Raw genomic sequence first — 24781 nt, 5'->3', positions numbered from 1 at the left:
AACCATGCGGAGAAAGTTGCTTAAATGCAAACCAAACTAGTCCTTGAAGCTGCAATCTTCTCTGTTACTTACGTTGATACTACAAATCTAATGTAATCAAACCAAACACTGCATAAATTAAATTCTATGAAAACCCAAGGAACAAGAGTCATTTTTTCAGTTTGTTGGGCATCACTGTAAGCTACATCAACAATCAATGTGTTGATCAATTGAAAGGATTAACATTTTTGGTGTGTTGAGATTGATAGCAGCCTCAAATCATCTCAATAGGATGTATTAAAGGTTAACTGATCATAATGCCAAGAAAGATGACTCAAAAACAACTGCATTATGAGTGCGTGAGGTGATTCTGATACCATGGGATGTATGAGACCCTAAAAGAAACCACTCATGCTTCGGATCCAAGTAAATATAATAGATTCTGGGAAACTTTCATGTCAATTTAATGCGGAGCAGTCAGATAGCAGAGTATTACTAGGAGATCCGGATCAGATACTGCATTCATGTATCAAAATCAATGGCAATGGCATTGCATCAAATTCAAGATGTTGAAACAAAGAATAGTAAAAGAATGCAGCATGTGCCTGTAAAAGAAAGTGTGCTTCTAAATCGGCTGCCAATATTCAAACAACTTCTCTGCTGTCTACAAACTTGCAGTTCTCCCGAGGCTTAAATCAGGTGCATAATTACATTGAGCACATATTACGTGTACTAATCATCAACCAAATCTTTCATTTATGTAACAAATAACTCGACTGATCCTCCCACTAATGACCGGCCAAACTGAATCAAATTCTTAATGGTTTTACTTTGTCAAAAACCTATTGCATCTGAGAACTGCATTTATTTTCCTTCCGTGTTCCATCAAATTTTCTGGTAAGCCAAACACAATCTTTTACAAGAAAAAAGGGTCGGTCTGTTAACATTTTGGCTCAAAATACCATCAAACAGGTAATCAACTGAATCTTATCAATCATCTGAAGCAGAATTTTTCATTCGTTTTTTAACGAGACAGAACATGTGCCAATGTATGTCACAGCATGCACGTATGAATCATAGTTATAATTTCACTGCAATCATGTCAACGGTTGTTCATTTGGTTAAGCGAGTTCTTCTTTTTCAGTGATTCTGTTTTTCATAGGAAACCGAACACTTGCCAGTGTCTTGTTCGAAGATGAATTTCTTCTTAGCTTTAAAAGACTTGTGAAATTCATTTCAGTGCAGTTCATGATCCACATTCTTTAGGATTTCGAATGAATCAAATACCCAAATCTTGTATGAATCATATTGATTGAGCTTTGCAAGTGCTTGCGTTGACGTATAACATAAAAGGCAATCAATAATAATCAAATAATAATAATAATAATAATAATTAAAAGAAAAATTCCCAGAAACTGAGAAACAATCAATAATACTGTATGTAACTTCTGATAATATATGATATATAATTACAGGCAGCAGGGCTCTCTTATTTCTCTAATATCAACTGATCAAAATCTGATCGTCAAAACTCTCCTAAGAAAACACAGTGGTGTGTACTAAAATTCAAATCAATCAAAAGCCTCTGTACAGCCATTAATTGTCACTCCAGGAATGCCTCCTTATACAATAAGGCCCTTATTCTGTTATTCATTCTTCAACTCTTGCTTGAATTTTTTGCAGGTGTTCTTGGAGCTGTGTCACAAAAAGGGAAAAATAAAAAATAAAAAATCAATCACCCAAGAATTTTTATTTTTTTATCTTAACAGGGGAAATAAATCAAATTGAAGATTTTTAATTACCTAACCCAATTGCTTCTGAGCTTTTCATCAACCTTACTCGCTTGCAAGATTCAACAAACATTCTGTAAAAGCGAAAGATTACCAACAGATTAATATATGAGTTTATCAATATATATATATATATATGAAGCGATTGAATTGAATCTTTAAAGGATAATCTCAAATTAAACTTACTTCCATGGCACATCTCCAACTAACATCCAATCTCCATCTTTGTCTTCATAAGTAGGTACATATTCAACTCCATTTACATTATCTATAATCTTTCTCTCATTTACGTGGTTCCCTATAACCAAAAATAAATAATTAAATAAATAAATTAAGTTCACAACATAATTTTTCTTTGTTTAAAAAATTAAAAAAAAAAAAGTATTTACAAAACTTACTTATAGTCAAGAATGAGAACATATCCTCTAAAGCACTCAAGAGTTCTTGATAACTATGGTATATCTCAAGGTCAACTTTTCTTAGATATGGAGCTCCTTCAACTGCCACCTTTACAAATTTGCAGCTGCCCTTCATAGCATTTTTCCGATATGCTCTCACCGGCGGCCACCCCACCACTTGTGCCCTATCAAAACATACAATTTTAGGCCGATATAAAATCATCTGGGTGCGAATCCCGCTCACATCAGGACCTAACATGCATAAAAAATAAAGATTTTATTTTAATTTCTTACTTGGTTGCTGGGGTTGTAGTCGAGGCCATTGCATCGTTCTCTTCGCAATGTTTGTTATCGTTGCTTGAGCTCATGAGGTTTAGATCAACGGTCTCTAAGAAGCCACGCTTCGTGCCGGCTTTCGTCCGGTGACACTCGCCGCCGCCGCCGGGTAAGCCTAACGTGAGCTTCGTGTCGGATTCCGGCAAATGATTAACTTTTTCCGGTGTCATTTTCTCTAAGGTTGCCAAATTTTGCTTTGCTATGTGGAGAAGTGTGTTAACAAAATTATGTGACAAAATTGCATGTTGCTTATTGTGAAATGGGAAGGGTATATATAAAGGGCGGGGAAGAAAATGAGTATGTGGCCGGCAAAATTACGTAACCACTCCCGATTCAACACGTGTCCTTAAGAGAGCGGTTATGATTTGTCCATGTAGGTAACCGTACGTGAGCGTGTGATTTTGAGTGCCGTAAAGTTCGGGGCCCCGTTGGCTGGTCGGTCTGAGCCGGTCGTTTTCATGACTTTGAGGGTTTTTTTTTTCCCCCAAATTTAATTTAATGGAAAATCTAATATTCTGTTATATACATTTTCTTATTGTGTTGATGGGTTATTATTGCGTGTGGACAATTGGACAATAATTGATTATTGTGGACCCCAAGATCCCAGCAGAAATAAAAGGTTTTGATTTGATTTCATTCTCCGCTGTCTGTCGTTATGTTCACTAATTTCTTCTGTTTGTAATCATAAGAATTTTTTTTTTCTTTTCTTTTCTTTTTCAAAATGAAAATCACCAAAAATTATTCAGATCTTATTTGAAATTGAGGTGTTGTAACTTTTAAACTATAGCTACTGTAAAAAAAATTATAATTATAAAATAAAAATTAATAATAAGTAGTAAATATAAATTTTAAATAATATTTTTGACAAACTTATTAAAGATATAATATTTTTTTATCATACAAATGAAAAATTATATCAATATAATTTTTAAACTACAGCAGTTAGTGTTTACCAAATACTTTAATACTGTAGTTTAAAAGTTATATTTGCCTGATTTTAATTTCAAACACACCCTTAATTTAGGTAAAAATTCAATAAAGAGACTAAAAAATATTGAGAATTGAAAAAGTAAGTTATTATAAATAAATTGTCATTTTTAAAGTATTATTTTTTATAATCCTCATAATTTTATGTTAAAAATATTAGAATAATGATATAATCACAAATTATTTGTGGCATCATATGAGTGGTTGAATGAAGACATTACTTAGTGTATATATTTATTTTTATTCAACTAATTATATAATATCACACCAATTTATATAAAAATAATTTATATAACAATTTGTAGCTATTATGCTACTCAAAAAAATTAAACCATGTTATCATACCATGCAAGGTTTGTTTATTGAAATTGAAAAAATGTAGTCTAAGTCACATAATTAATCCATAATCCTTTTATAGAAGAAAAAGAAACAATTATTTTATTTTGAAAAAAAAATCTGAAAAGCAAGAAAAATTGAAATCCAATTGATCATAAAAGAGGCCCACAAGTATACACGTGATCTGTACAGTCAGAAACACCGAATCAAAAACCCCCCAATGGCCAGTGATCCCGTGTATTGAAGGTACATGATAAAAAAGTCTGGGGACCCACAAGTGTAAACGTGTTGCGCTCTGAAAGTACAAGTCAACTTATATGTGACCACCAGCAAAACTTAAGAAAATCAGTTGCTGGGACCCACCACGCACCCATGTGATCATGTTTCTTTGTCGGAAACTATTTTTTTTAGATAAAAAAATTTAAAAAAAAAAACTTTTTTCCGCTATTGTCACCAGGAGAATTTGTATACCACCGACACGTGTCTGCCTCCGCCCGCGGCTTTGCAGACACAAAACCGTCGATCCAAGGTTAAAAAAATAAAAAAATCCTTTGGGGTTATTTTTCGTCTACACCCCTAAATTAAAGGCTAATTATGATTCATCATCATAAGCATCGGATTTAAGCACGAACTAAGTAATAGTTTGTTGCTCAAAAATTAGGCGCACACGTTTACTTGACCAACAAAAGCCCAACAAGAAAAGAACATTAATTTTCAAGTTAGGAAGGAAAATAAAGGTTGAAGTGCATTATGGTCAATTGCTTATTATATGATTAACCAAAGATTTATCTTATTTTATTTTATTTTTCTATCATAAAGTGTATAGCTTGGTTTATTTTTTGTATCATGGAGAGAAATACATTGTGTTTCCTATATTTTAAATAACGGAATCATTGTGTATATCTTACCCACCCCAACAAAGGGTATGGGAGGAAAAAAGGCAATAAAAACCCAACATCATTAGATAGAGAAGCCAGATATATTTCATTATTTGGCCATATGCATCTAAATCTTATAAAATATTCTTGTCTGCTTTAAGAATCAATTGTCCAATCTTTTCTTTATTTTTTTGAGTAATGGAGGGTAACCTAATGATTTCTCTTTTTTTTTTTCAAAAAAAAAAATTGGAAATTCTCTAGCTTAGTTTGAAATAATAGACTCAAGAAAGAAAATTAAAAAAAAAATTGATCAAGTGCTCCAACCTCTCTTCAACATGCTCATGATTAATTGTATATATATTAACAAGATTATTCATTGTCAAAACCAATTTCATCATTATGCCGCTCACATTATAACAAAAGAAGAAGTACATAAATCAGTGGATTCCTTAATATCATTAGGCAAGATGAAAGAAAGAAAGAAAAAAAGTCCATTTGTTGACAAAATATACCCATGGTCTTTTTATTTAATTTCTTATTCAGTTGTACCCAAGAATCATGTTAATAGTCACACTCAAAATAACAGAAACAAATTTGATTTTTAATTTAGTCACAACACAATTTAAATTGTTGATCACACAAAATTAATCCGTTTTTGTCTATGTATGATTATGATTGTGTCAACGAAGTTAGATATTAAATAAATAATATAATTTTATTTAATGAGTCATTATTTGGTGAGAGTTTCTGCAATTTAATTTCTATTGTTTAATTAGTGTAACTCAATAAGAGATTATTTAAAACTACCATACCATACATATCCCTACTAGATGATCATAAAAATGGGTCAATTCGAGTACCTAATTGGTGTTTATAATTAGCCTTAAAAGTGTAAACACGATAAGAAATACAGTCACCAATATTATGTGCGTTCAACCGTTTAAGACTACCCACTCTCTGAACACAAAGTTGACGAATATTTAATGTCTCACCCTAAACATGTAAAATTTCATACTTTGATCAAACATGGCAATTTTCTAATTTTTTCTGAGCCATTCTCTCTTTTCATACAAAGCAACTAAACTGCTGGCTCTTTTGACATTAGGTCACATCATTTCTCCATATAGCTAAGCCACCATTGTGACCACTGACTAGACCTTAACTTTTAGGTTCATTTTCAAGCTTTTTACATTTAGGGCAAGGTAAGCCAGGTTGTTATTTTAACACGTTTAGATATATATATATTCATAGCTCTCCACAATTATAATAATAATAATTTGACACGCACGCAATGACATACTTGATGAGCACTCTATGCACATAATTTTTTTTTTTTAAATTGATATAAAATTTTGAAAATAAGAGAAGGCCGGAGTAATTTTCTAATTTTCAAATAACTTTGTTTATGAAAGAAAAGCATCTCACAAGAGTTAATATAAATGTTGATTAAATATTTTGTATGGTCGGCCTTCTAGTTAAGCAAAGCATTTTCCCTTTTTGGCCCGGAAGTGCTTTTGGTATTGTGTTTCGCTTTTGTTTAATTTCTTCACTCTTGTCTGATAAGATTCTCTCTAATTTTCCCACTACATAATTTCTATGTTTCCACGTTCTATATTTTGTTGAAAAATCGGTGGTTTCTGCCCACAAGTTGTCTTGACATAATTGAGTTGAAAAACTGTTGCTTAAAAGGTAGTTTTGTTCACAGAAGAAAAACTTTAGACTTTGTAAATAAAAATAATTTCAAAAAGTGCTTGGGATAGCACTTTAAAAAAAAAAATTGTGGACATTGTAAAAGAAAAAAAAAACTTTAAATGAACTATAATACAACTTTAGGAGGTGTTTGTTTTTTTGAGTTAATGATATTAAGTTGTTTATTTTTTAAATTAAAAAATTTGAAAATTTTACATTTGTTTTCTTACAAATTATAAATATTAAATAAATATCAAACATCTCAAATAATTTAAATAAGATAATATAATATCACAATATAAATCATGTTCACTTGAATACAACCCTTTATGTTTTAAATTAGCATATACTAATAATTTTTCATTAAGTTGAAAAAAAAAACAAACGGACTTAATAATTTAACCGATTAAAATTTAAAATATATCATTCAGATTCAGACATTCATTTTATTCAGAATTTAAACTAATTCAGGTTTATTCAGATTTTAGACGAACAAACAAATATCACCTTACTGAGGGAGATTTCTTTTCAATCATTTGAAGATAAATTTTTACTTAAAATTTTATCCGTAACCAATTTAAATACCTGGAGTACACGATACACTTTAAGCATAGCACTGCTAAAGTTTAATTAGAAAATAAATTATTATTATTATTTTGGTTTTTCCCATTAGTCATAGACTTTTCTGAAAAAGAATCACACAAGTTATCACTATCTCTTGCACCCCACTTCGCCAAATAAAAATAGCTAATTGGACCTCATGCAACGAACTGCTGTCTGTGGTGAATCTATAAATTGTATTAACAAATTAAAACCACTGACCATTTTATAATCAGTCGTAGCAAAACTAAGTTCGCTGCAAAGAGAGAGACATTCATTGGCTTCACATATTTCTAAACATTGCAGATTGCATAAATAATGGAGAAAGATTGGTTTTGAATTAAAACCCACTAATCAATCCACAATTAAACCTAACGAATCTGGATTAACTAAAACAATGTTACATGCATATATTTTATTGCATATATATGTGTTACAATGTGAACTATATACATAATATACGCATTACGTACTGATCTAAATCGTCTAATGTTTTATGTTTGGGAGGGATACTGTTTGGGACAAATGCGTCGAAGGGACCAGGAATGACGAGCAGATATCTGATGGCGGAGTTCTGCGAACTGGTGTGTTCCGTTAAAGCCTGGCGCGTGGAAGAACAGGAGCAGAAACATCCTGCTCGTCCACGATGTTGTCGTCCGCGAGGCCAATTCCTATAAAAGGCATAAGGCCATTCCGGCTAGAGATCGAGAGGCGAGGAGACCCGGTCGACGGCAGTTGGCAAGACGTGCTCTCCAGCACGAGAATCTAGGCACAACAGCCACGCTTTCCCCAGAACCGCGACGTAACACGCAAGATCTCACAGAGCCATAACAGCCACACTTTCCCCAGAACCGTGGCGTAACACGCAAGGTCTCACAGAGCCATGGCAGCCACGCTTTCCCCTGAACCGTGGCGTAACACGCCAGATCCCATGTTTTGCCCATAACGCAGCAGTTGGAGTCCCATACCGTCTCGAAAAGAGCGGAAGACTGAGATTCAGAGGAAGCCTATAAAAAGGTAGTCAACGAAGGTAAAAGGGTTGGCATTCTTGAGAAAAGGGGAGAAAACCACAAGAAACGCCATAAGACCTGTGGCAAGCTTTTCCCGAACCTTCATATCTGACTTGAGCGTCGGAGGGTTTGCGCCGGGAAAACAACCGGCGTACTCTGACTTATCTGTGTACGCAGGGACCTCTGGAGAAGAAGCCTGGCGAGGAGACCTCCTGGTCGTGACGAAGTTGATCGAGCAGAGATCCTGATCGTAGAACGAGGAGAACCGGAATCTCGCATCAACATTTTGGCGCCGTCTGTGGGGATCCAGAGCAAAAAGCTTCTGTCGATAGCAAGAAGAGGGGTGGAGTAAGCGAAAGGCAATGGAGATAGGAGGAAGTAGCGCACAAGGGGGTGACATAAGGCTTAACGATTCCGTGACGCTGAGGGAGGTAATCAGCGAAGCACGGGAAAAAGTCATGTTCGACCGGATGGAGCGAATGGAAAAGCAGATGGAAACCTTGACAACCATCCTGCATGAGCTGCGGAACGAGCGAAGGGTAACCCAAGAGGGAAGGGTGAGAGGCGGTGGAGCGGCACCAGGTACCGATAGTGCGGAGAGAAGTCAAACCGCTGGGAGATTTGGTGGTGAGAGAGGTAACGTACCTCTGCGGGGAGAATTTCATAGAGAAAGAGAGCAGTCCCCAGTAAGACAGACTTGTGACGGGGGCGACGGGGTGGTGAATGCAGAGGAAACAGAACTGAGGCAACACTTACATGATGTAGAGCGAGAGCGGGATCAAGCTGCAGCGCGCGACCCTGGTCGCGCAGGACAGCTGGAGGAGGAAGTGCGAAGGCTAGCGCAAATAATTGACGACATGCAAGGGAGGAACAGAGCCCCTGGTTGGAGGATAATGCTGGACGGAGAATCACCGCTCGCAGCAGAGATCATGAGGGCAGTTATTCCGAGAGATTTCCGCCTCCCCGACCTCAGATACTCGGGAAGAACTGACCCGCTGGTGCACATAGAGCGCTTCAACGACATAACGGGGGTCCAGGGATTATCTCCATCCCAAAGGTGCAGGGTGTTCCCACTATCCCTTGAGGGACGTGCACGAGAATGGTACAGGAAACTTCCTCGGGGCAGCATAAAAACCTTCGAGCAGATGTGCCAGGAATTCGCAGAGCAGTTTAGTGGGGCAATGTCACCGGAAGATGACATGATGGAGCTGAAGAGCATGAAATAGGGGGAGCAAGAAACCCTTCGGGAATTCATCAAGAGGTTTCATCGGGCTGTCCTCGACTTGGGAGCCTTCAACCACCCTCAGGCGTTAAGGGGACTGAAAGAAGGGGTGAAGATAGGAAGGCTGTGGTACAATTTGAGAAGCCCAGCTATTCAAACGTATGCAGCCGCATACGAACAGGCTAAAAGAGACATCGAGATTGAGGAGGAGAAGGCTGCACGGATCAAGACAGACCAGTTGGAAGGGTTAGGGAGGAAAGAGAAGAAAGCATTACCAACTAATGGGCCGATCAGGAGGAGGGACCACCAGATCTCCGGTAGTGGAGCAGGAGGTAGGGTAATTGCTTACCAGCCTCATCAGAGGCCGCCACAGTATCAGCGCAGCAGGGCGCCACCTCCTCGTTCCCCAGCTAGGGAGCCTTGGAGAAGACATGATCCGGCATCCGGCGATCTTCATCAACATTCCCACGGTAGCAGGACGAGCAGACCAGAAGCACTCCCACCGCCCCCAACTCACAGTGGGGCAAACAGAGAAAGAGCAGTGCATCTGGTCGACCAGAACCAGGACTATGGGCGGTACACTCCCTTGAAGATGCCCCTGGATGAGGTGTACGAGGCCATAAAGGGTCGAGGGCTGCTGCACCTCCCTACACCAATAACAAAGCTACCCAACAGGAGGGATAGAGGACGTTATTGTAAGTTCCATGGCACCCATGGCCATACCACAGCAGAGTGTAGAGATCTCAAGACCCAGGTCGAAGATTTGGTGAGAAATCGGTACCTGGACGAGTTTATGGATGGGACTTTCCCGATGGTGGCCACAACGGATGAAGGGGAGCAGAGTGATGGAATCTTGAGACGCGAGCCGCCCGCAGCGAGGGTGATAGCTGGGGGCCCAACGTTGGCCGGAGATTCGAACAGATCGAGAAAAAATTATGCCAGATACTCCATGACCAGTAAAGAGATACTCTTCAACACCCCAACAGCCAAACGAGCAAGGGTCAGGCAAGTGCCAATCATGTGGACGGATGAGGATGAGGAAGGGATTCTATACCCCCACGAGGACGCTTTAGTCATCAAGGCTACGATCGCTAGCAAGAAGTTTGACCGGATACTGGTTGATACGGGGAGCTCAGTTGATGTGCTATTTAAATCAACTTTGGAAGAGATGGGAATAGCCGACCGGAAGTTGGAATACACCAACACCTCCTTGAAGGGGTTCGGAGGAGGGAAGCTGGTCCCTCTGGGCGTGGTCGAACTGCCTATCACAATCGGGAGCCCCCCGACAGAAAGAACAATGATACTGGACTTCGTCGTAGTGGACGAGGAAGGTCCTTACTAGATGATCCTAGGTCGGCCATTTTTAAGGATGAGCAAAGCGGTGCTGTCCAACCATTATCTGGCTCTGAAGTACCGGGTGAATGGGGTAGTCGGAGTGGTACGAGGAGACCAGAGGATCGCAAGAAGCTGCTACTCCTCGGCAGCAAGGGAGGCGATGCAGATAACATCCCTCGATACCCGAGTGGAAAACAAGACTGGCAGACAAGAACCCGTAGAGGATCTGGAAACAGTAAGCATGGGACCAGAGAACCCGGGAAAGACGATCAGAATCGGGTCGAGACTTGAGGGAGAGCAAAAGCAGGAGTTGGTGAAATGCTTACAGGCTCATGCCGACGTGTTTGCCTGGACACATGAGGACATGCCAGGGATTGACCCAGAGGTAGCATGTCATAGGCTGGCAATAAAGAAAGGTGCTCGGGCAGTAAGGCAGAAGAGGAGGTGCTTCAACCAGGAGAGGTATGAGGCTGTAAATGATGAGGTGGAGAAGCTTCTGAGAGCAGGGTTCATTCGGGAAGTCAATTACCCAGAGTGGATATCAAATGTGGTGTTGGTAAAGAAGGCAAACGGCAAGTGGAGGTTGTGTGTGGATTTCACAGACCTCAATAAGGCGTGCCCAAAAGACAGCTTCCCTTTACCAAAGATCGATCAGCTAGTAGATTCAACGGCTGGACATGGTCTGCTTAGCTTCATGGACGCATTCTCGGGATACAACCAGATCCCCATGTACGAGCCGGATGAGGAGAGCACGGCTTTCATCACTAACCAAGGTCTGTTCTGTTACAGGGTGATGCCATTCGGTCTCAAGAATGCTGGGGCCACCTATCAAAGGCTGGTGAATAAAGTCTTTAAGCCCTTGATCGGGAAAACCATGGAGGTGTACGTGGACGACATGATCACCAAGTCCAAAATCCCGAAGGAACATGTCAGACATCTCGAGGAGACGTTCGAGCTTTTGAGGAAGTATAAGATGAAGCTCAACCCGGAGAAGTGTGCTTTTGGGGTCGAGTCAGGGAAATTCCTGGGATTCATGGTGAGCCATAGGGGGATTGAAGCAAATCCCGAGAAGATCCAGGCGATTGTGCAAATGACGTCTCCTCGAAACCTGAAGGAGATGCAGAGCCTCACGGGGAGGTTGGCGGCGTTGAGCAGATTCATATCCAAGGCTACAGATAAGTGTCAGCCATTCTTTCAAGTGATAAGGAGGGGAAAGAAAACGGAATGGACCCCAGAATGCGAGGAAGCCTTCCGGAACTTGAAGCATTACTTGCAGCAAGCTCCGCTACTGTCCACACCGAGGGATGGGGACAAGTTGAATCTGTATTTGGCGGTATCTGATCGGGCCGCCAGTTCCGTTATAGTGAGAGAGGAAGAAGGAATTCAGTATCCGATATACTACACCAGCAAGGCCCTGCTCGACGCTGAGACCAGATACCCAACGATGGAGAAATGGGCACTGGCCCTTGTGGTTGCTGCTCGGAAGTTGAGGCCGTACTTTCAAGCATTCCCGGTCTCGGTAATAACCAACCAGCCATTGCGTCAAATTCTGCACAAGCCAGATGCCTCTGGTCGGCTCGTCAAATGGACTGTAGAGCTGAGCGAATTCGACATAGACTATAAACCCCGCGCGGCGATAAAGGCCCAGGCAATGGCCGATTTCGTAGCTGAGTTCGCGGAGCCCGAAGTATGCTTGGATCAGCAAGATGCAGATATAGGCAACGACGAAACTCAAGTATGGCAGATATCTGTGGATGGGTCATCAGGAGAGCGGGGTTCAGGAGCAGGGATTGTCCTGGAAGGCCCAGAGGGGGAGGAGATCTCTTATGCTGTAAAGTTGGAATTTGCAGCCACAAATAACCAGGCAGAATATGAAGCCTTGATAGCAGGGCTGGAATTGGCTAGGGCCGTGAAAGCGGATAGAGTTAAGATCAGAACCGATTCCCAGCTGGTTGCGAATCATGTCAGTGAAAGATTCCAACCAAGAGAGGAGAAGATGGAACAGTACCTAAGGATAGTCAGGCAGATGATGGGGAAGTTCGAAGCAGTGGAGGTGATACAAATCCCCAGGGAGCAGAATAGTCGAGCAGACATTTTGGCTAGGATGGCAGCCGTAGCCGACCCAAAAATGCCAAAGTCGGTCCCCCTAGAAGTGAAGTCTCGCCCGAGTATCGAGCAAAATTTGGGGGTGTTGCGGATAGAACAAAAAAGCTCGTGGAGGGACCCGATAGTTTCATACCTTAGAGACGGGGTCTTACCGCCAGATAAGCTACGGGCTCGGAAGATTAGAGCTCAGGCCTCGAGATACACGATGATCGATGGGGTACTGTATCGGCGAGGATATACATTACCGTTCCTTCGGTGTTTGGACGATGACGACGCGGATTACGTGCTGAGGGAAGTACATGAAGGAATTTGCGGAAATCATTCTGGCGGGAGGTCCCTGGCCCACAAGGTTCTAAGGCAGGGATATTTCTGGCCGACGATGCACCAGGATGCGCAAAGGAAGACCAGGAGCTGTGCAAGCTGCCAGAGTTTTGCAAATTTCTCCAACCAACCACCAGAGAAGCTCACCTCCATGGCCTCCCTTTGGCCATTCGCTCAATGGGGAATTGATCTGATCGGCCCATTGCCAAAGGGACGAGGAGCAGCAACACATGCAATAGTCGCTATAGATTACTTCACGAAGTGGATAGAGGTAGAAGCCCTTAGCAGGATCACAGAGAAGAAAACAACAGACTTCGTGTGGAGAAACCTGGTCTGTCGATACGGGATCCCATATGCCTTGGTAACGAATAATGGCAGGCAGTTCGATAATCACAGCTTCAGGGATTTCTGCCAGAACCTCGGGATAGAGCTGAAGTATTGCTCGCCTGCTCACCCTCAATCGAATGGACAAGTAGAAGCAGCCAACAAGACAGTCAAGAGGCTTCTGAAAACCAGGCTCGGAGCAAAAAAGGGTGCGTGGGTTAACGAGCTGTCAGGTGTGCTATGGGCATACAGAACAACCCACAAAACCGCAACGGGGGAGACACCGTTCGCTTTGGCTTTCGGACATGAAGCGGTCGTGCCGGCTGAGGTAGGAACGACCACACACCGGACAGATCATTTCAATGAACAGGAGAACGACGAGCAGATATGTTTGAATCTTGATCTGCTAATGGAGATGAGGGAACAAGCAGCCGAGCGATCAGTCACTTACCAACAGAGGGTTGCTCGGTATTATAACCAGAAGGTGAACATACGGCAATTCAGGGTCGGAGACTGGGTACTGAGAAGAGTGAATCAGAGCACCAAAGATTCGACTCAAGGAGTGCTGGGACCGAATTGGGAAGGGCCGTATAGAGTCAAGCAGATAGCGGGGCCCGGAGCTTACAAGCTGGTTCGCGCGGACGGCCACGAAGTGAAACGCCCATGGAACGCAGCACACCTCCGAAAATACTTCCAGTAAGACTTGCTCACATTTTAAAGCAATTTCTGCTCATGCTGTTTATCTTTTATTTTTATGTTTTATGTCCGAACAATTTCATATAAGTCAAATCCTGCCATTAATGTAACGTCGACGAATTTTATTCGCTTGAAACCGAAAAAAATCCTAAGGCATGCAAAGGCTCGTCAAGTCTCAGAGCCTGTCTTATGGCGAGACAGAAGCCAAGCATGCCAGGATCTGCTCGGCCACGAGAAGGCAGCAGAATCCAAATCGTTTGAAGAAGATTCCCAAGGCATGCAAAGGCTCGACAAAGTCTCAGAGCCTGTCTTATGGCGAGACAGAAGCCAAGCATGCCAGGATCTGCTCGGCCACGAGAAGGCAGCAGAATCCGAATCGTTTGAAGAAAATCCTAAGGCATGCAAAGGCTCGCCAAGTCTCAGAGCCTGTCTTATGGCGAGACAGAAGCCAAGCATGCCAGGATCTGCTCGGCCACGAGAAGGCAGCAGAATCCAAATCGTTTGAAGAAAATCCTAAGGCATGCAAAGGCTCGCCAAGTCTCAGAGCCTGTCTTATGGCGAGACAGAAGCCAAGCATGCCAGGATCTGCTCGGCCACGAGAAGGCAGCAGAATCCGAATCGTTTGAAGAAAATCCTAAGGCATGCAAAGGCTCGCCAAGTCTCAGAGCCTGTCTTATGGCGAGACAGAAGCCAAGCATGCCAGGATCTGCTCGGCCACGAGGAGGCAGCAGAATCCAAATCGTTTGAAAAAAATACTAAGGCATGCAAAGGCTCGTCAAGTCTCAGAGCCTGTCTTATGGCGAGACAGAAGCCAAGCATGCCAGGATCTGCTCGGCCACGAGAAGGCAGCAGAATCCAAATCGTTTGAAGAAGATTCCCAAGGCATGCAAAGGCTCGACAAAGTCTCAAAGCCTGTCTTAGGGCCAGACAAAAGCCCAGCATGCCAGGATCTGCTCGTTCGCGAGAAGGCGAGCAGACTCCAAGGCATTCGGAAAGTTTTCTACGGCACGCAAAGGCCTCACCAAGTCTCAAAGCCTGTCTTACGGCGAGACAGAAGCGATCAGCGTTTCAGACGAAAATTAATTCATAAGTACGACACGAGATAGTAATCAACAACATTTTTATTAATGGCTAACAGAGGGGATAAATTTCATAAACGTTGTTCATTACAATACAAGAAGAAATATATCAAAAAGATGGTGGATCAGTGAGCCGAGCAGCATCGGTTGGCTGGACCTCCTCGGGTGCAGGGGGGGTATCACCAGTTGCGTCCGGGGGGGTGCTCGCCTCGCCAACATCAGCAGGGACTGCACGAGGAGGAGAGTTACCCTCCTCAATCACGATCGGCTCTAACCCCTCGGCATCTTCCTTGGCCGCCTCCTCGTCCATATGCTGAGCAACACCAGCTGCAAGGTCATCCATCTTCAGATCAGGGTGTCGCTTCCCGAGGACAGCCATGATGCAACGGTAGGAATGCCGAAGTCCCTGGTCGTACTGGTTGTCGACTCCTCTCTCTAAGTTCTCGACTTCCCTCTCCAAGTTCTCGACCTGGGCTCGGTGGGAGTCGCGGAGAGATTCGAGCTGAGCCGCGTACATAGCCATCTGCCTTTGCAGATCCTCCTTGACCTTGGTAAGCTCCTCCTCGAGGGTAATGGCTTTTACTTGAGCAAGTGATTCTTGCTCTATCAGCTTCAGGTTCTCGAGGTTCAGCTCCCCTGCTTTCTTCTCGGCAACGTCAGCTCTGGTCGTCGCCGATTGAATATCTTCCTTCATCTTCCGGTCGTAGCGGCCCACCTTAGCCTTGTAATAGGTGGTCATGCAGCTGAGGTGGAAGGCGCTATGCTGCATGGCCCCCACCAGCTCACCCAAGGTGCGGCCGTCAAAATCCTCCAGCTCCTTCTTGCTCACGAGTTTGGTTAACTCATTGAGGTAAGGGACCAGATGTTCTGCTCGGCTGTCGGGTAAGCGAGATCGAGGCCCGACAGGAAGAGAAGAGGTAGCAGGACCTGTGGCTGCTCCACTGGCTTCCCCAACTTTTTCAGGGGCTGGAGGTAAAATCTTCAAGGGTGGGGCCTGCTGCACGACGTTGGCCCGCTTTGCAGTAGGGGCATCCTTACTCTGGTCCCCCTTCGTGGTTGGAGGTCGAGAACGTTTTCGGGTCAGGGCCCCAATCACAGCGTCCTCCATCCTATGGCCAGGAAGTATCAAGCGAGACTCGAGCAAGTTGTATGTGCTTAACAGTTCTCGGCTCGAGCAAGAATTGGCCCGTACCGCCTCGACCCGTTTAAGCTGGTCAGGTTTGAGCGGGAAGTGGACACCCCAAGAAACTACAACACAAACAGACACTTGGTTAGAGACAAGCCAATAAAACAAGGACAATTATGGATACAAGACATCTGAAGCGAGCAGGCAACCTGGGACCGTGAAACGGGGCGGGACCCGGTAATCCTTCCCGTCCATTTGTGCGACCTGACCCCAAGGACCCCCAGCAAAAAAGAACTTTCTCTTCCAATTCCCACCACCACCAGTAGGGAGGTCGGTTATGGGTTTCCTGGTCTTGGTGCTAGATTGGAAGTAGTACCAACCGGCATCTTTGGGGCTGCTCTTTAGCTGGTACAGGTGCTTCACCTCATTAATTGTGGGCTCGCTTTGACAACATCTGTCCCACAATATGAACAGACCAGAGAGCACTCTCCAACCATTTGGGTTCAGCTGACCAGGAGATAGATTTAGCCCGCTAAGTACCCGGGCAAAGTAAGGTTGCAAGGGACATCTCAGCCCGTACTTAAAGCTATCCAGGTACAGGGTAACATATCCCCTAGGAGGCCGGCTAGGAGCATCCTTCTTTCCTGGGACCTTGAGAAGTATTTCACCAGGAATGCTATACCTCAGCCGGAGGTCCTCGAGCTCATCAAACGTGGTCGTGCACGTCATGTAATCAATAGCGTAGTCCCGCGATAGGGCTCTACCTCCTATTCTACTCCTCCCTTCTGGTCGCGGCGCTCCTGATGGGGACGCCTCACCAGAATCATCCCCTTGACCCTCACTCAAGGTGTTCTCCGATCCAGAAGATCCTTCTTCATCGCTACTGTCGCTCGAGGAGGTTGTTTGGGGAGACATCCTCCTAGCGCTAGTACCAACACTAGACCTAATGGGCTCTAAGGGGATCCCGGGATCAAAAGCGGGATCAGCGAGCAGACTAGGTGGGAAGTCCAACTCGTCGTCGTCAACCTCAATGACCTTCTCTTTGCCCTTCGACATTCCCTAAACTCTACCACAACGCCACCAACTACTACCCAAACGAAAGAAAAAAGAAGTTATCTATAAACTATCCGAGACCGAGGAGAGAGAAGTAATACCTGAAGTACTGCTCCAATCGGAGAAAGGCAAGGATGGGGGCTTCGTGCCGGAACTTCTTTGCCGGAGAAACAGAGACGTAGACGGAGACAGAGTGAATGGTGAATATGCCGTTCGAGAGGATTTGGCTTTCCAAATGAGGACGGACTCTTGGGTTGCCAGCATATAACTGCGCCGAATCCCGAGGATCTCGTAACCGTCGGTTTGAAATTCAAATGGAGGGGGGGATTTCTGCCACGTCACCTCGTCCGCAATTAAATGCGACATGACTCCTGGCAGCCTTTTCCAAACCCACGCGAGCGAGTACTATCGAGTTTCTACTGCTGGTCCACTACATTACCCAACACCAGAAACTGGGGGACCGGTGTTTGGGAGGGATACTGTTTGGGACAAATGCGTCGAAGGGACCAGGAATGACGAGCAGATATCTGATGGCGGAGTTCTGCGAACCGGTGTGTTCCGTTAAAGCCTGGCGCGTGGAAGAACAGGAGCAGAAACATCCTGCTCGTCCACGATGTTGTCGTCCGCGAGGCCAATTCCTATAAAAGGCATAAGGCCATTCCGGCTAGAGATCGAGAGGCGAGGAGACCCGGTCGACGGCAGTTGGCAAGACGTGCTCTCCAGCACGAGAATCTAGGCACAACAGCCACGCTTTCCCCAGAACCGCGACGTAACACGCAAGATCTCACAGAGCCATGACAGCCACACTTTCCCCAGAACCGTGGCGTAACACGCAAGGTCTCACAGAGCCATGGCAGCCACGCTTTCCCCTGAACCGTGGCGTAACACGCCAGATCCTATGTTTTGCCCATAACGCAGCAGTTGGAGTCCCATACCGTCTCGAAAAGAGCGGAAGACTGAGATTCAGAGGAAGCCTATAAAAAGGTAGCCAACGAAGGTAAAAGGGTTGGCATTCTTGAGAAAAGGGGAGAAAACCACAAGAAACGCCATAAGACCTGTGGCAAGCTTTTCCCGAACCTTCATATCTGACTTGAGCGTCGGAGGGTTTGCGCCGGGAAAACAACCGGCGTACTCTGACTTATCTGTGTACGCAGGGACCTCTGGAGAAGAAGCCTGGCGAGGAGACCTCCTGGTCGTGACGAAGTTGATCGAGCAGAGATCCTGATCGTAGAACGAGGAGAACCGGAATCTCGCATCAACATTTTATATACTAATTGTGTAAAATAAATTAAAAAGGTTGTTTGATTCTAAACTAAAATAACGAATGCTCTCGCCAAGATTTAACTTAAGAATCACATCTCCAATGGATAACGATTGAGCTACGCATAATTATGTCAGAGTTCATCAATTAATTAATTAATTAATTAAGAGATGATTAATTTAATGCTAAATTTGTCAGTCGGTACTTGGAATATCCCTTGTAAGTTAGAATTCAGATTAGATTCTGTACCAGAAACTAAAACAAGTTATTGAGTTCAGTGTTGTCCCACTAATCATGTGCGTTCTTTTTAATTTGTTCTTTTTAAAGAAATTATTAAAAAAAAATCCGGGTTTAAGAATATGGGAACATGGGTTTTGTTCAATGAGTTCTCCACCGTTAATTTGAACTTAAATTTTTAATTAGGTTAAATTATTTATTTTTGTGTCTTGAATTAAGTTGAAAAGTTTTCTAGATTTCATTACAAATGGGCTATCTTGATCCTCCAGAGTAATCTCAAATTTTAAAGGTCTCTTCTAATGTTATAGGGAACAATTAATTATTAATTTGTTAGTATGAAAAAAAATTGAATGTCATTGAAGAAAATTCATCAGATAATTAAATTTGAAAAACAATACATAATTATTGGGAAAAAAAAGTGGTTAAACTAAGCAGAAATATATAAGATCAGGATTCTCTCAAAATCATTCACGATGATCGAAAATATATAACAAACAATTTAATTTTCCTATATATCAAGAGTTTCTATCCCAATTTATATAGTTATCGCTAGAGGTACAATTATAATTTCAGCAAGAATTGTCTGCTTAATTATGATGCAATAAATAATAAACATCATCAAACAGAAACTGTGTAATTGAAATTCTCTCAAATTTCTCCATTTGATCAAATTGAATTTTCAATTCTGATCTTCGTTTGATCACTCGCTAATTCTTTGAGCACCTCTTGGATGGAGTCCAAATCCCTTCGCTTCTGATCTCTTCATGATCCTTAGCCTCTTGCATGTTTCAGCAAACATCCTGTAACCATAACCAGCAATTTTTTTAATCAATCAACACAATTCATAACCTTTCACACAAACTATGAAGTTACTTATACATATTGACGTAGTATCTGTTTAACTTCTATCATTATCTTGTGGTCATATTTGAAATGTAATTAAAACTCTATACTGTTAGCCTTAGCAAAACTTTCTAATCTGATGATGAGGAATTCTAATCATGCTTTATTTTATGGAGCACAGATGATAATTGAATGTGCATGTGATAATTTTATTTATTTGATCTCTCTTACTGAATTTTTTTTCTTCTAAAGTTTGGGTCATAATAATGTTTCAAGATTAATTATTTAGCTAAGTAGGATTAGTCAAGTAAACGGGTCAAGATAAAGTTAAAAGTTAATGCGGAGATGTTTCCGAATGTTTTTTAATTGGAGGGCATGTGGAAATTTAGTCAAAAGTTTAAAAATGCGGGCGAGATTCTTTATTATCATTCACACTAGCTATAATTTCTAGCTTGACCAGGACATGGTCTTTGAGTTGAGGGCAATATGGTCATCTGACTGACACTCATGATTAGGGAATTTGCTTGTGTCGGCAGCAAGAGCCAAGAGGTCCACCGTAAATAAGTAAATAATCAATGCGAAATTGCGAATGAGGTGTAAATTACTATAGAAAGAAGAATTGCGGTGTGAAAAATGAGTGATGATACAATTATAAATTTTTATATAAATTTATTTTGTATAAATTAGTATTAATTTATTGGTTGACTGAAAATATTAAATAATATAAATAAATCATGTAGGTCATGTGATATTTAATTCAACTAATTTTATCATGTCATATCAGTTTGTACAAAATAAGTTTATGTGTTTGTGGCTATATAATTATTGGCATTTTCACAATATTGCGGTGTGAAAAATTGTATAGTTTTATGACACTTATATTTTGAAAAAAAAAAGTAGAAGAACAATTTCAATTCTTTTCTCCCCTCAAAATTTTGAAATTATTAAGACTAATTTTTAGAAATTAAATTTTTTATCTTTTAGATCTCATTTCCCAAAATATAGAAAAATATTTTTTTAAAAAAATTGAGGCTTAATTTTTTTCCCCATCTCTGAAAAGTCGATTTCAAAAAAGCAAATATCTTTCATTAAAGTTGCAAATATTATTTACAGTAGTTGGATCCTACGCATATCAACTCACTATACATAGATACAGTTTGTTGTTCATAAATAAACAAGAGATTTAATTTATTTCAGATCTTTCATCAGTTTAGTTGACAATTTTGATTTTTTATTTTTATAAGAAGATGGGTGGATGAAGCCTAAATTATCTCAGAATTTAAATTCAGGGAACCAATAAAAAAAAAAAAGAATCTAAAAACCACTGGCTAAGTCTTAAGAACAATTTAGTTGACAATTCAACTATGAACTAAATTGTCTAGCTAATTAATCTTTCTGTAATACTTATCATCATAATCATATATAATTAATTAAATGGCTGAAGAAACTTACTCCCATGGAACATCTCCGGCTAACATCCAGTCTCCATCTTTGTCTTCGTAAATGGGAACAAATTCAGAGCTGTCTGCATCCTTCAATGCCTCACCTGCCAGCATATGTCACAAACAATTATTTCCATAATTGTTGCTGTCTATGTTTTCGATTCATGCATTAATTAATCTTGTTTATACATGTCCACTCTCCTTGTTCATTAATTAATTACCAATCTTGACCGCAAATTCCATGACAAGCAAGGGCATCCATACATATAGTTATCCAATCATATATTCAATTTTAATTAATTAATATTCTTTTCAAAGAAAATTCCATAACTAAATCAACTTTAAACTTCTTTCCATATTTGTATTTCCTTTGTGAACTAACACCGAAAAAGCTGTTATTTGTGTAACGCACGTATGTCAAAGAATATGATTATTCCTTTACCTTTTAAAGCACGCAATAAGCTTAAAGCATAAGTTGATCTCCAACTATTCCCTCACAAAAGTTTCTGTATAAGTTTCAAACATACACGACAGAGAGAAATTTCTAATATAATCTTGCATATTAAATATAGTTTTTGCATGGCTAAAGATGTTGAACAACTCCCAAAGTTGAATATATAATCCTAGATATTAAAAAAGAAAAAAGATGAATATCGAGAGTACTTACTTAATCCAAAACAACCAAAGAGCTTCTCCAAAGACATGGCAAGATCAGGGTACCCTTGGTGCATGCCCAAATCAATTTTACGAAGAAAAGGAGCTCCATCCATGCTAACTTTCACGTACATTTTCGATGATTCACCGCCATCTTTCTCGTTAAAACTGTTCTTCCTCCGATAAGAACACACTGGCGGCCACCCCACAACTTGGCTCTTCGTTGGGTTAATTTTCCGCTCGCCATTAGTCTCGTAATTGGCCTCATCACATATATCAGAGAAAGCCCTTTTCTTCTCATTCTTATTGTTGTTCGATGAACTATTTAGACCGCTGTCGCAGCCGTCGCGACCCGGGAGCCCCAGTCTCAGCTCCGTTATCTCAAGTTCCATTGCTATAGCCAGCTGTTGATGAACTAGGGTTAGAACTTTCTTCTTTTTTTTTCTTGCAATTTGATTCAATGTATATAGCTTGTTAGCTAAGGTAATATAAAAAAAGTTGAACACAAAAGTGAGTCTAAAAGAAGTTAAAGAGAAGAGAAAACATAGTGGGGGCAATGACAGGTCAACAAAGGATTGGTGGTCGGTCACATGAGAGGCAAAACGTGGGGACTATTTTTGCTCCCTCTAAACACCGGTTAAAGGCCGGCACTATAAGTTGGAAATATGGGACAGATCGTAGGGCTGTTGGTTTACTTGATGATTTGGTGGGATTTGATCCTGGCCGTTTGTTTTGGTGATCTTTGGGAGCAGGCCATGTGATTTGCCTTATTGAAGGGGTCTTTGCTATTAACTATTTTGTGGATATATATAGATAAATGACTAGCAATGCAAGTAGCACCATCATATCGGGCTAGCATGTTTTGTAAACTTGCATTTTATTGTTGCTCATGATCCTTTATCCAAGCATTCATATATATGTCGAGCATTATGGTTGCACTACTATGCTCCTTATGCTCATTCACTGTAACAATATGTCCATGCCTGATTTTACGAATGTGACATCCATTCATGCGGAATATGATTTCTTGTTTACGTACTCCATTGATTTTTCTTAAACAATAATAATCCTAAAAGATCTTGTGTAAGGTATATTAGAGTATTGTGCTTATGTATGGTTGAGTTGTAATTTGCTAATTGTGTCAATTATATGCTTATGCAAATGTATTTTCACTCGAGAGAAGTTTAGATCATGAAAAATTCTGCTCCTATAATCCAACACAACCACACGCATTTCTATCAATTAGTATATATGTTCATCGAATAAATTCTTATTTAGTTCCTATATTTTACAAGTGTCTATTTAGTTCCTATGTTAAAAAAAATAATCTCAAAACACTTTTATTATTAATTATGTTACAATTTTACCCAGTGATGAAGATAGCATCATTTTTTTGGGTGGGCTAGATTTTAAAAAAAATGAAATTTATTTCTAAAAAAATTTATTTTATACAAATGAAATTAAGCACACTACATAAGTAAAAAATCTAACCATAAAACTATAAAAATACAATGTAAACAAGAAAAATATTATCAAATAATAGATTTATTTTTTATTTTTAATAAATATTAATAAAGTAAATTTGTAAATTATAATTAATTATTTTTTTTCAAAAAGCTAACCCCGACTGAAGCCTGGGTAGCCGACCTTTATCTTCGCCTTTGATTCTACCCTTACTTTTTCTTTCCTTTCACTAAAATACCCTTACAACAGTGTTCTTGCCTTCTTGAGGATATTAATGAAAAAAATGATAATTTATCAAAATAGCCTTAAAAGTAACAGAAATATTTTTCACAATTTTTTCTTATTATTTTTCTTTTAAAATTAATTTGGTAAATTAATTATTTTATAAAATAACTATTATTAAAATTATTGTAAGGATATTAAATATTTCTTTAAGTTGACTGATATTAAGTTTTATTTATAAATAAAGTATTGGCAAGATTGTTGCACAAGTACAAAAAATGCTAGTTTTTTTTATACTAATATTTATTGGTTAATTAGCTAATAAATAATTATTGATTAATTTTCTAATTAAATTCTCATAGATAAATTAATTAGTGTCAATGGTAGTATTGCAAGGGTATTATTGTAAAAGCAAAGCAAAAACAAGAGTGAGAATATAATACATTTACATACAATGATATTTTGAGATATTTTTTAAATTATAAGCGACTGAATAGGTACCTAAGTCAAAATATAAAGATTAAACGAGCATTTACCCTATGTTCATCATGAACATTAGCAACAGATAATGCATGCTTGGATGTCTATGTTATCATGCATGTGTGCCCTTGGTTCTAGCTAAATGAAAAAGGGTAAAACAAATAATGAGAAGTAAACTTTATGGGTGCATCGTGAAGAGTTATAAAAAGCAAATGGGTATTTTGTAATGCTCGCATATGTTCTGTTCATGTATGAGTAGGATCATGTATAGAAGTCGATGCATGGGAACGTACTATGGTACTTACAATATATATAGCAAACAAGAACGGAAGAAATGGTCCTGCGGAAAGTTCCTGCAGCCTAGTCAAGAATTGCAATGTCTCTGTTGGGGGCCCTGTGACTTCGGAACCGCGTTTTTAGTGCTGCTGTCCAAATTACCTCTTTTGAATCAGCATCGCTACCCCAGCTGGGAAAAGTATTTATCGCAGGAGCACTCTCGAGACTGTAACCCTAGCTCTAGCTCTAATTTGATTTTATACAAACGCTTATACAGTAAGAGATTAATTACAAAAATAATATATAATGTTGTTTCCTAATGAAATATAACTTATGGTAGCTAATGTGAGATCATCATGTGAATGATGCGATAAAAAGTGGACATATTGTTACTTCAGTTCTGCCAAAAGCTAATAGAATAGGACTATTAGGAACAATATTAGGATATAAGAGAGTCTTTTATATCGAAATTAATTAATTAGGAGTTGCTAATTAATGAAACAATTTGGTGATGGCATGAGCATGTGTGTTGGTTCTAACTTAAATGCCCCAAAGTAGGATGAATTACTTAAGTGAGAAAAAGTACGGCAAGGACACTAGAAGCACTAATTGCATATTTGCATGTGCTAGCTAGACA

General features: G+C 40.4%; 3 protein-coding genes across 3 annotated transcripts; all 3 read right to left on the bottom strand.

Annotated features, from left to right (window-relative positions):
* Positions 1-1395: 1395 nt before the first annotated feature.
* LOC102606903 (auxin-responsive protein IAA1) lies at positions 1396-2756 on the bottom strand. Its single transcript, XM_006465373.3, has 5 exons — positions 2462-2756; positions 2168-2352; positions 1956-2067; positions 1782-1843; positions 1396-1674 (listed from the first exon to the last, which is right to left on the bottom strand). Exons 1-5 carry the CDS (start codon positions 2671-2673, stop codon positions 1637-1639), a joined length of 609 nt encoding a protein of 202 aa, XP_006465436.2. The 5' UTR covers positions 2674-2756; the 3' UTR covers positions 1396-1636.
* A 12439-nt stretch (positions 2757-15195) lies between these two features.
* On the bottom strand, positions 15196-17268 carry LOC127898773 (uncharacterized). Its single transcript, XM_052431263.1, has 2 exons — positions 16593-17268; positions 15196-16334 (listed from the first exon to the last, which is right to left on the bottom strand). The coding sequence occupies exons 1-2, from the start codon at positions 17266-17268 to the stop codon at positions 15196-15198; spliced, it is 1815 nt and encodes a 604-aa protein (XP_052287223.1).
* Positions 17269-19215: 1947 nt separating this feature from the next.
* On the bottom strand, positions 19216-22229 carry LOC102607187 (auxin-induced protein AUX22-like). Its single transcript, XM_006465374.4, has 3 exons — positions 21716-22229; positions 21059-21152; positions 19216-19563 (listed from the first exon to the last, which is right to left on the bottom strand). The coding sequence occupies exons 1-3, from the start codon at positions 22092-22094 to the stop codon at positions 19464-19466; spliced, it is 573 nt and encodes a 190-aa protein (XP_006465437.2). The 5' UTR covers positions 22095-22229; the 3' UTR covers positions 19216-19463.
* Positions 22230-24781: the final 2552 nt, after the last annotated feature.

This window comes from Citrus sinensis, chromosome 7 (assembly GCF_022201045.2).
Source record: "Citrus sinensis cultivar Valencia sweet orange chromosome 7, DVS_A1.0, whole genome shotgun sequence".
Taxonomy (NCBI): domain Eukaryota; kingdom Viridiplantae; phylum Streptophyta; class Magnoliopsida; order Sapindales; family Rutaceae; genus Citrus; species Citrus sinensis.
The sequence above is the reverse complement of the archived record's forward strand: the minus strand, read 5'-3'. Positions and strand labels throughout refer to the sequence as shown.

Excerpts from the sequence above, each read along its gene's own strand:
- LOC102606903 (XM_006465373.3), bottom strand. The coding sequence starts at position 2,673 with ATGACACCGGAAAAAGTTAATCATTTGCCGGAATCCGACACGAAGCTC. Across the intron at positions 2,353-2,461 it reads ACTACAACCCCAGCAACCAA|GGCACAAGTGGTGGGGTGGC; the intron begins GTAAGAAATTAA and ends ATGTTTTGATAG. Across the intron at positions 1,675-1,781 it reads CTCAGAAGCAATTGGGTTAG|CTCCAAGAACACCTGCAAAA; the intron begins GTAATTAAAAAT and ends TTTGTGACACAG.
- LOC102607187 (XM_006465374.4), bottom strand. The coding sequence starts at position 22,094 with ATGGAACTTGAGATAACGGAGCTGAGACTGGGGCTCCCGGGTCGCGAC. Across the intron at positions 21,153-21,715 it reads CTTTGGTTGTTTTGGATTAA|GTGAGGCATTGAAGGATGCA; the intron begins GTAAGTACTCTC and ends ATATGCTGGCAG. Across the intron at positions 19,564-21,058 it reads GCCGGAGATGTTCCATGGGA|GATGTTTGCTGAAACATGCA; the intron begins GTAAGTTTCTTC and ends TTATGGTTACAG.
- LOC127898773 (XM_052431263.1), bottom strand. The coding sequence starts at position 17,268 with ATGTCGAAGGGCAAAGAGAAGGTCATTGAGGTTGACGACGACGAGTTG. Across the intron at positions 16,335-16,592 it reads GAGCAGCCCCAAAGATGCCG|TTTCTTGGGGTGTCCACTTC; the intron begins GTTGGTACTACT and ends TTTGTGTTGTAG.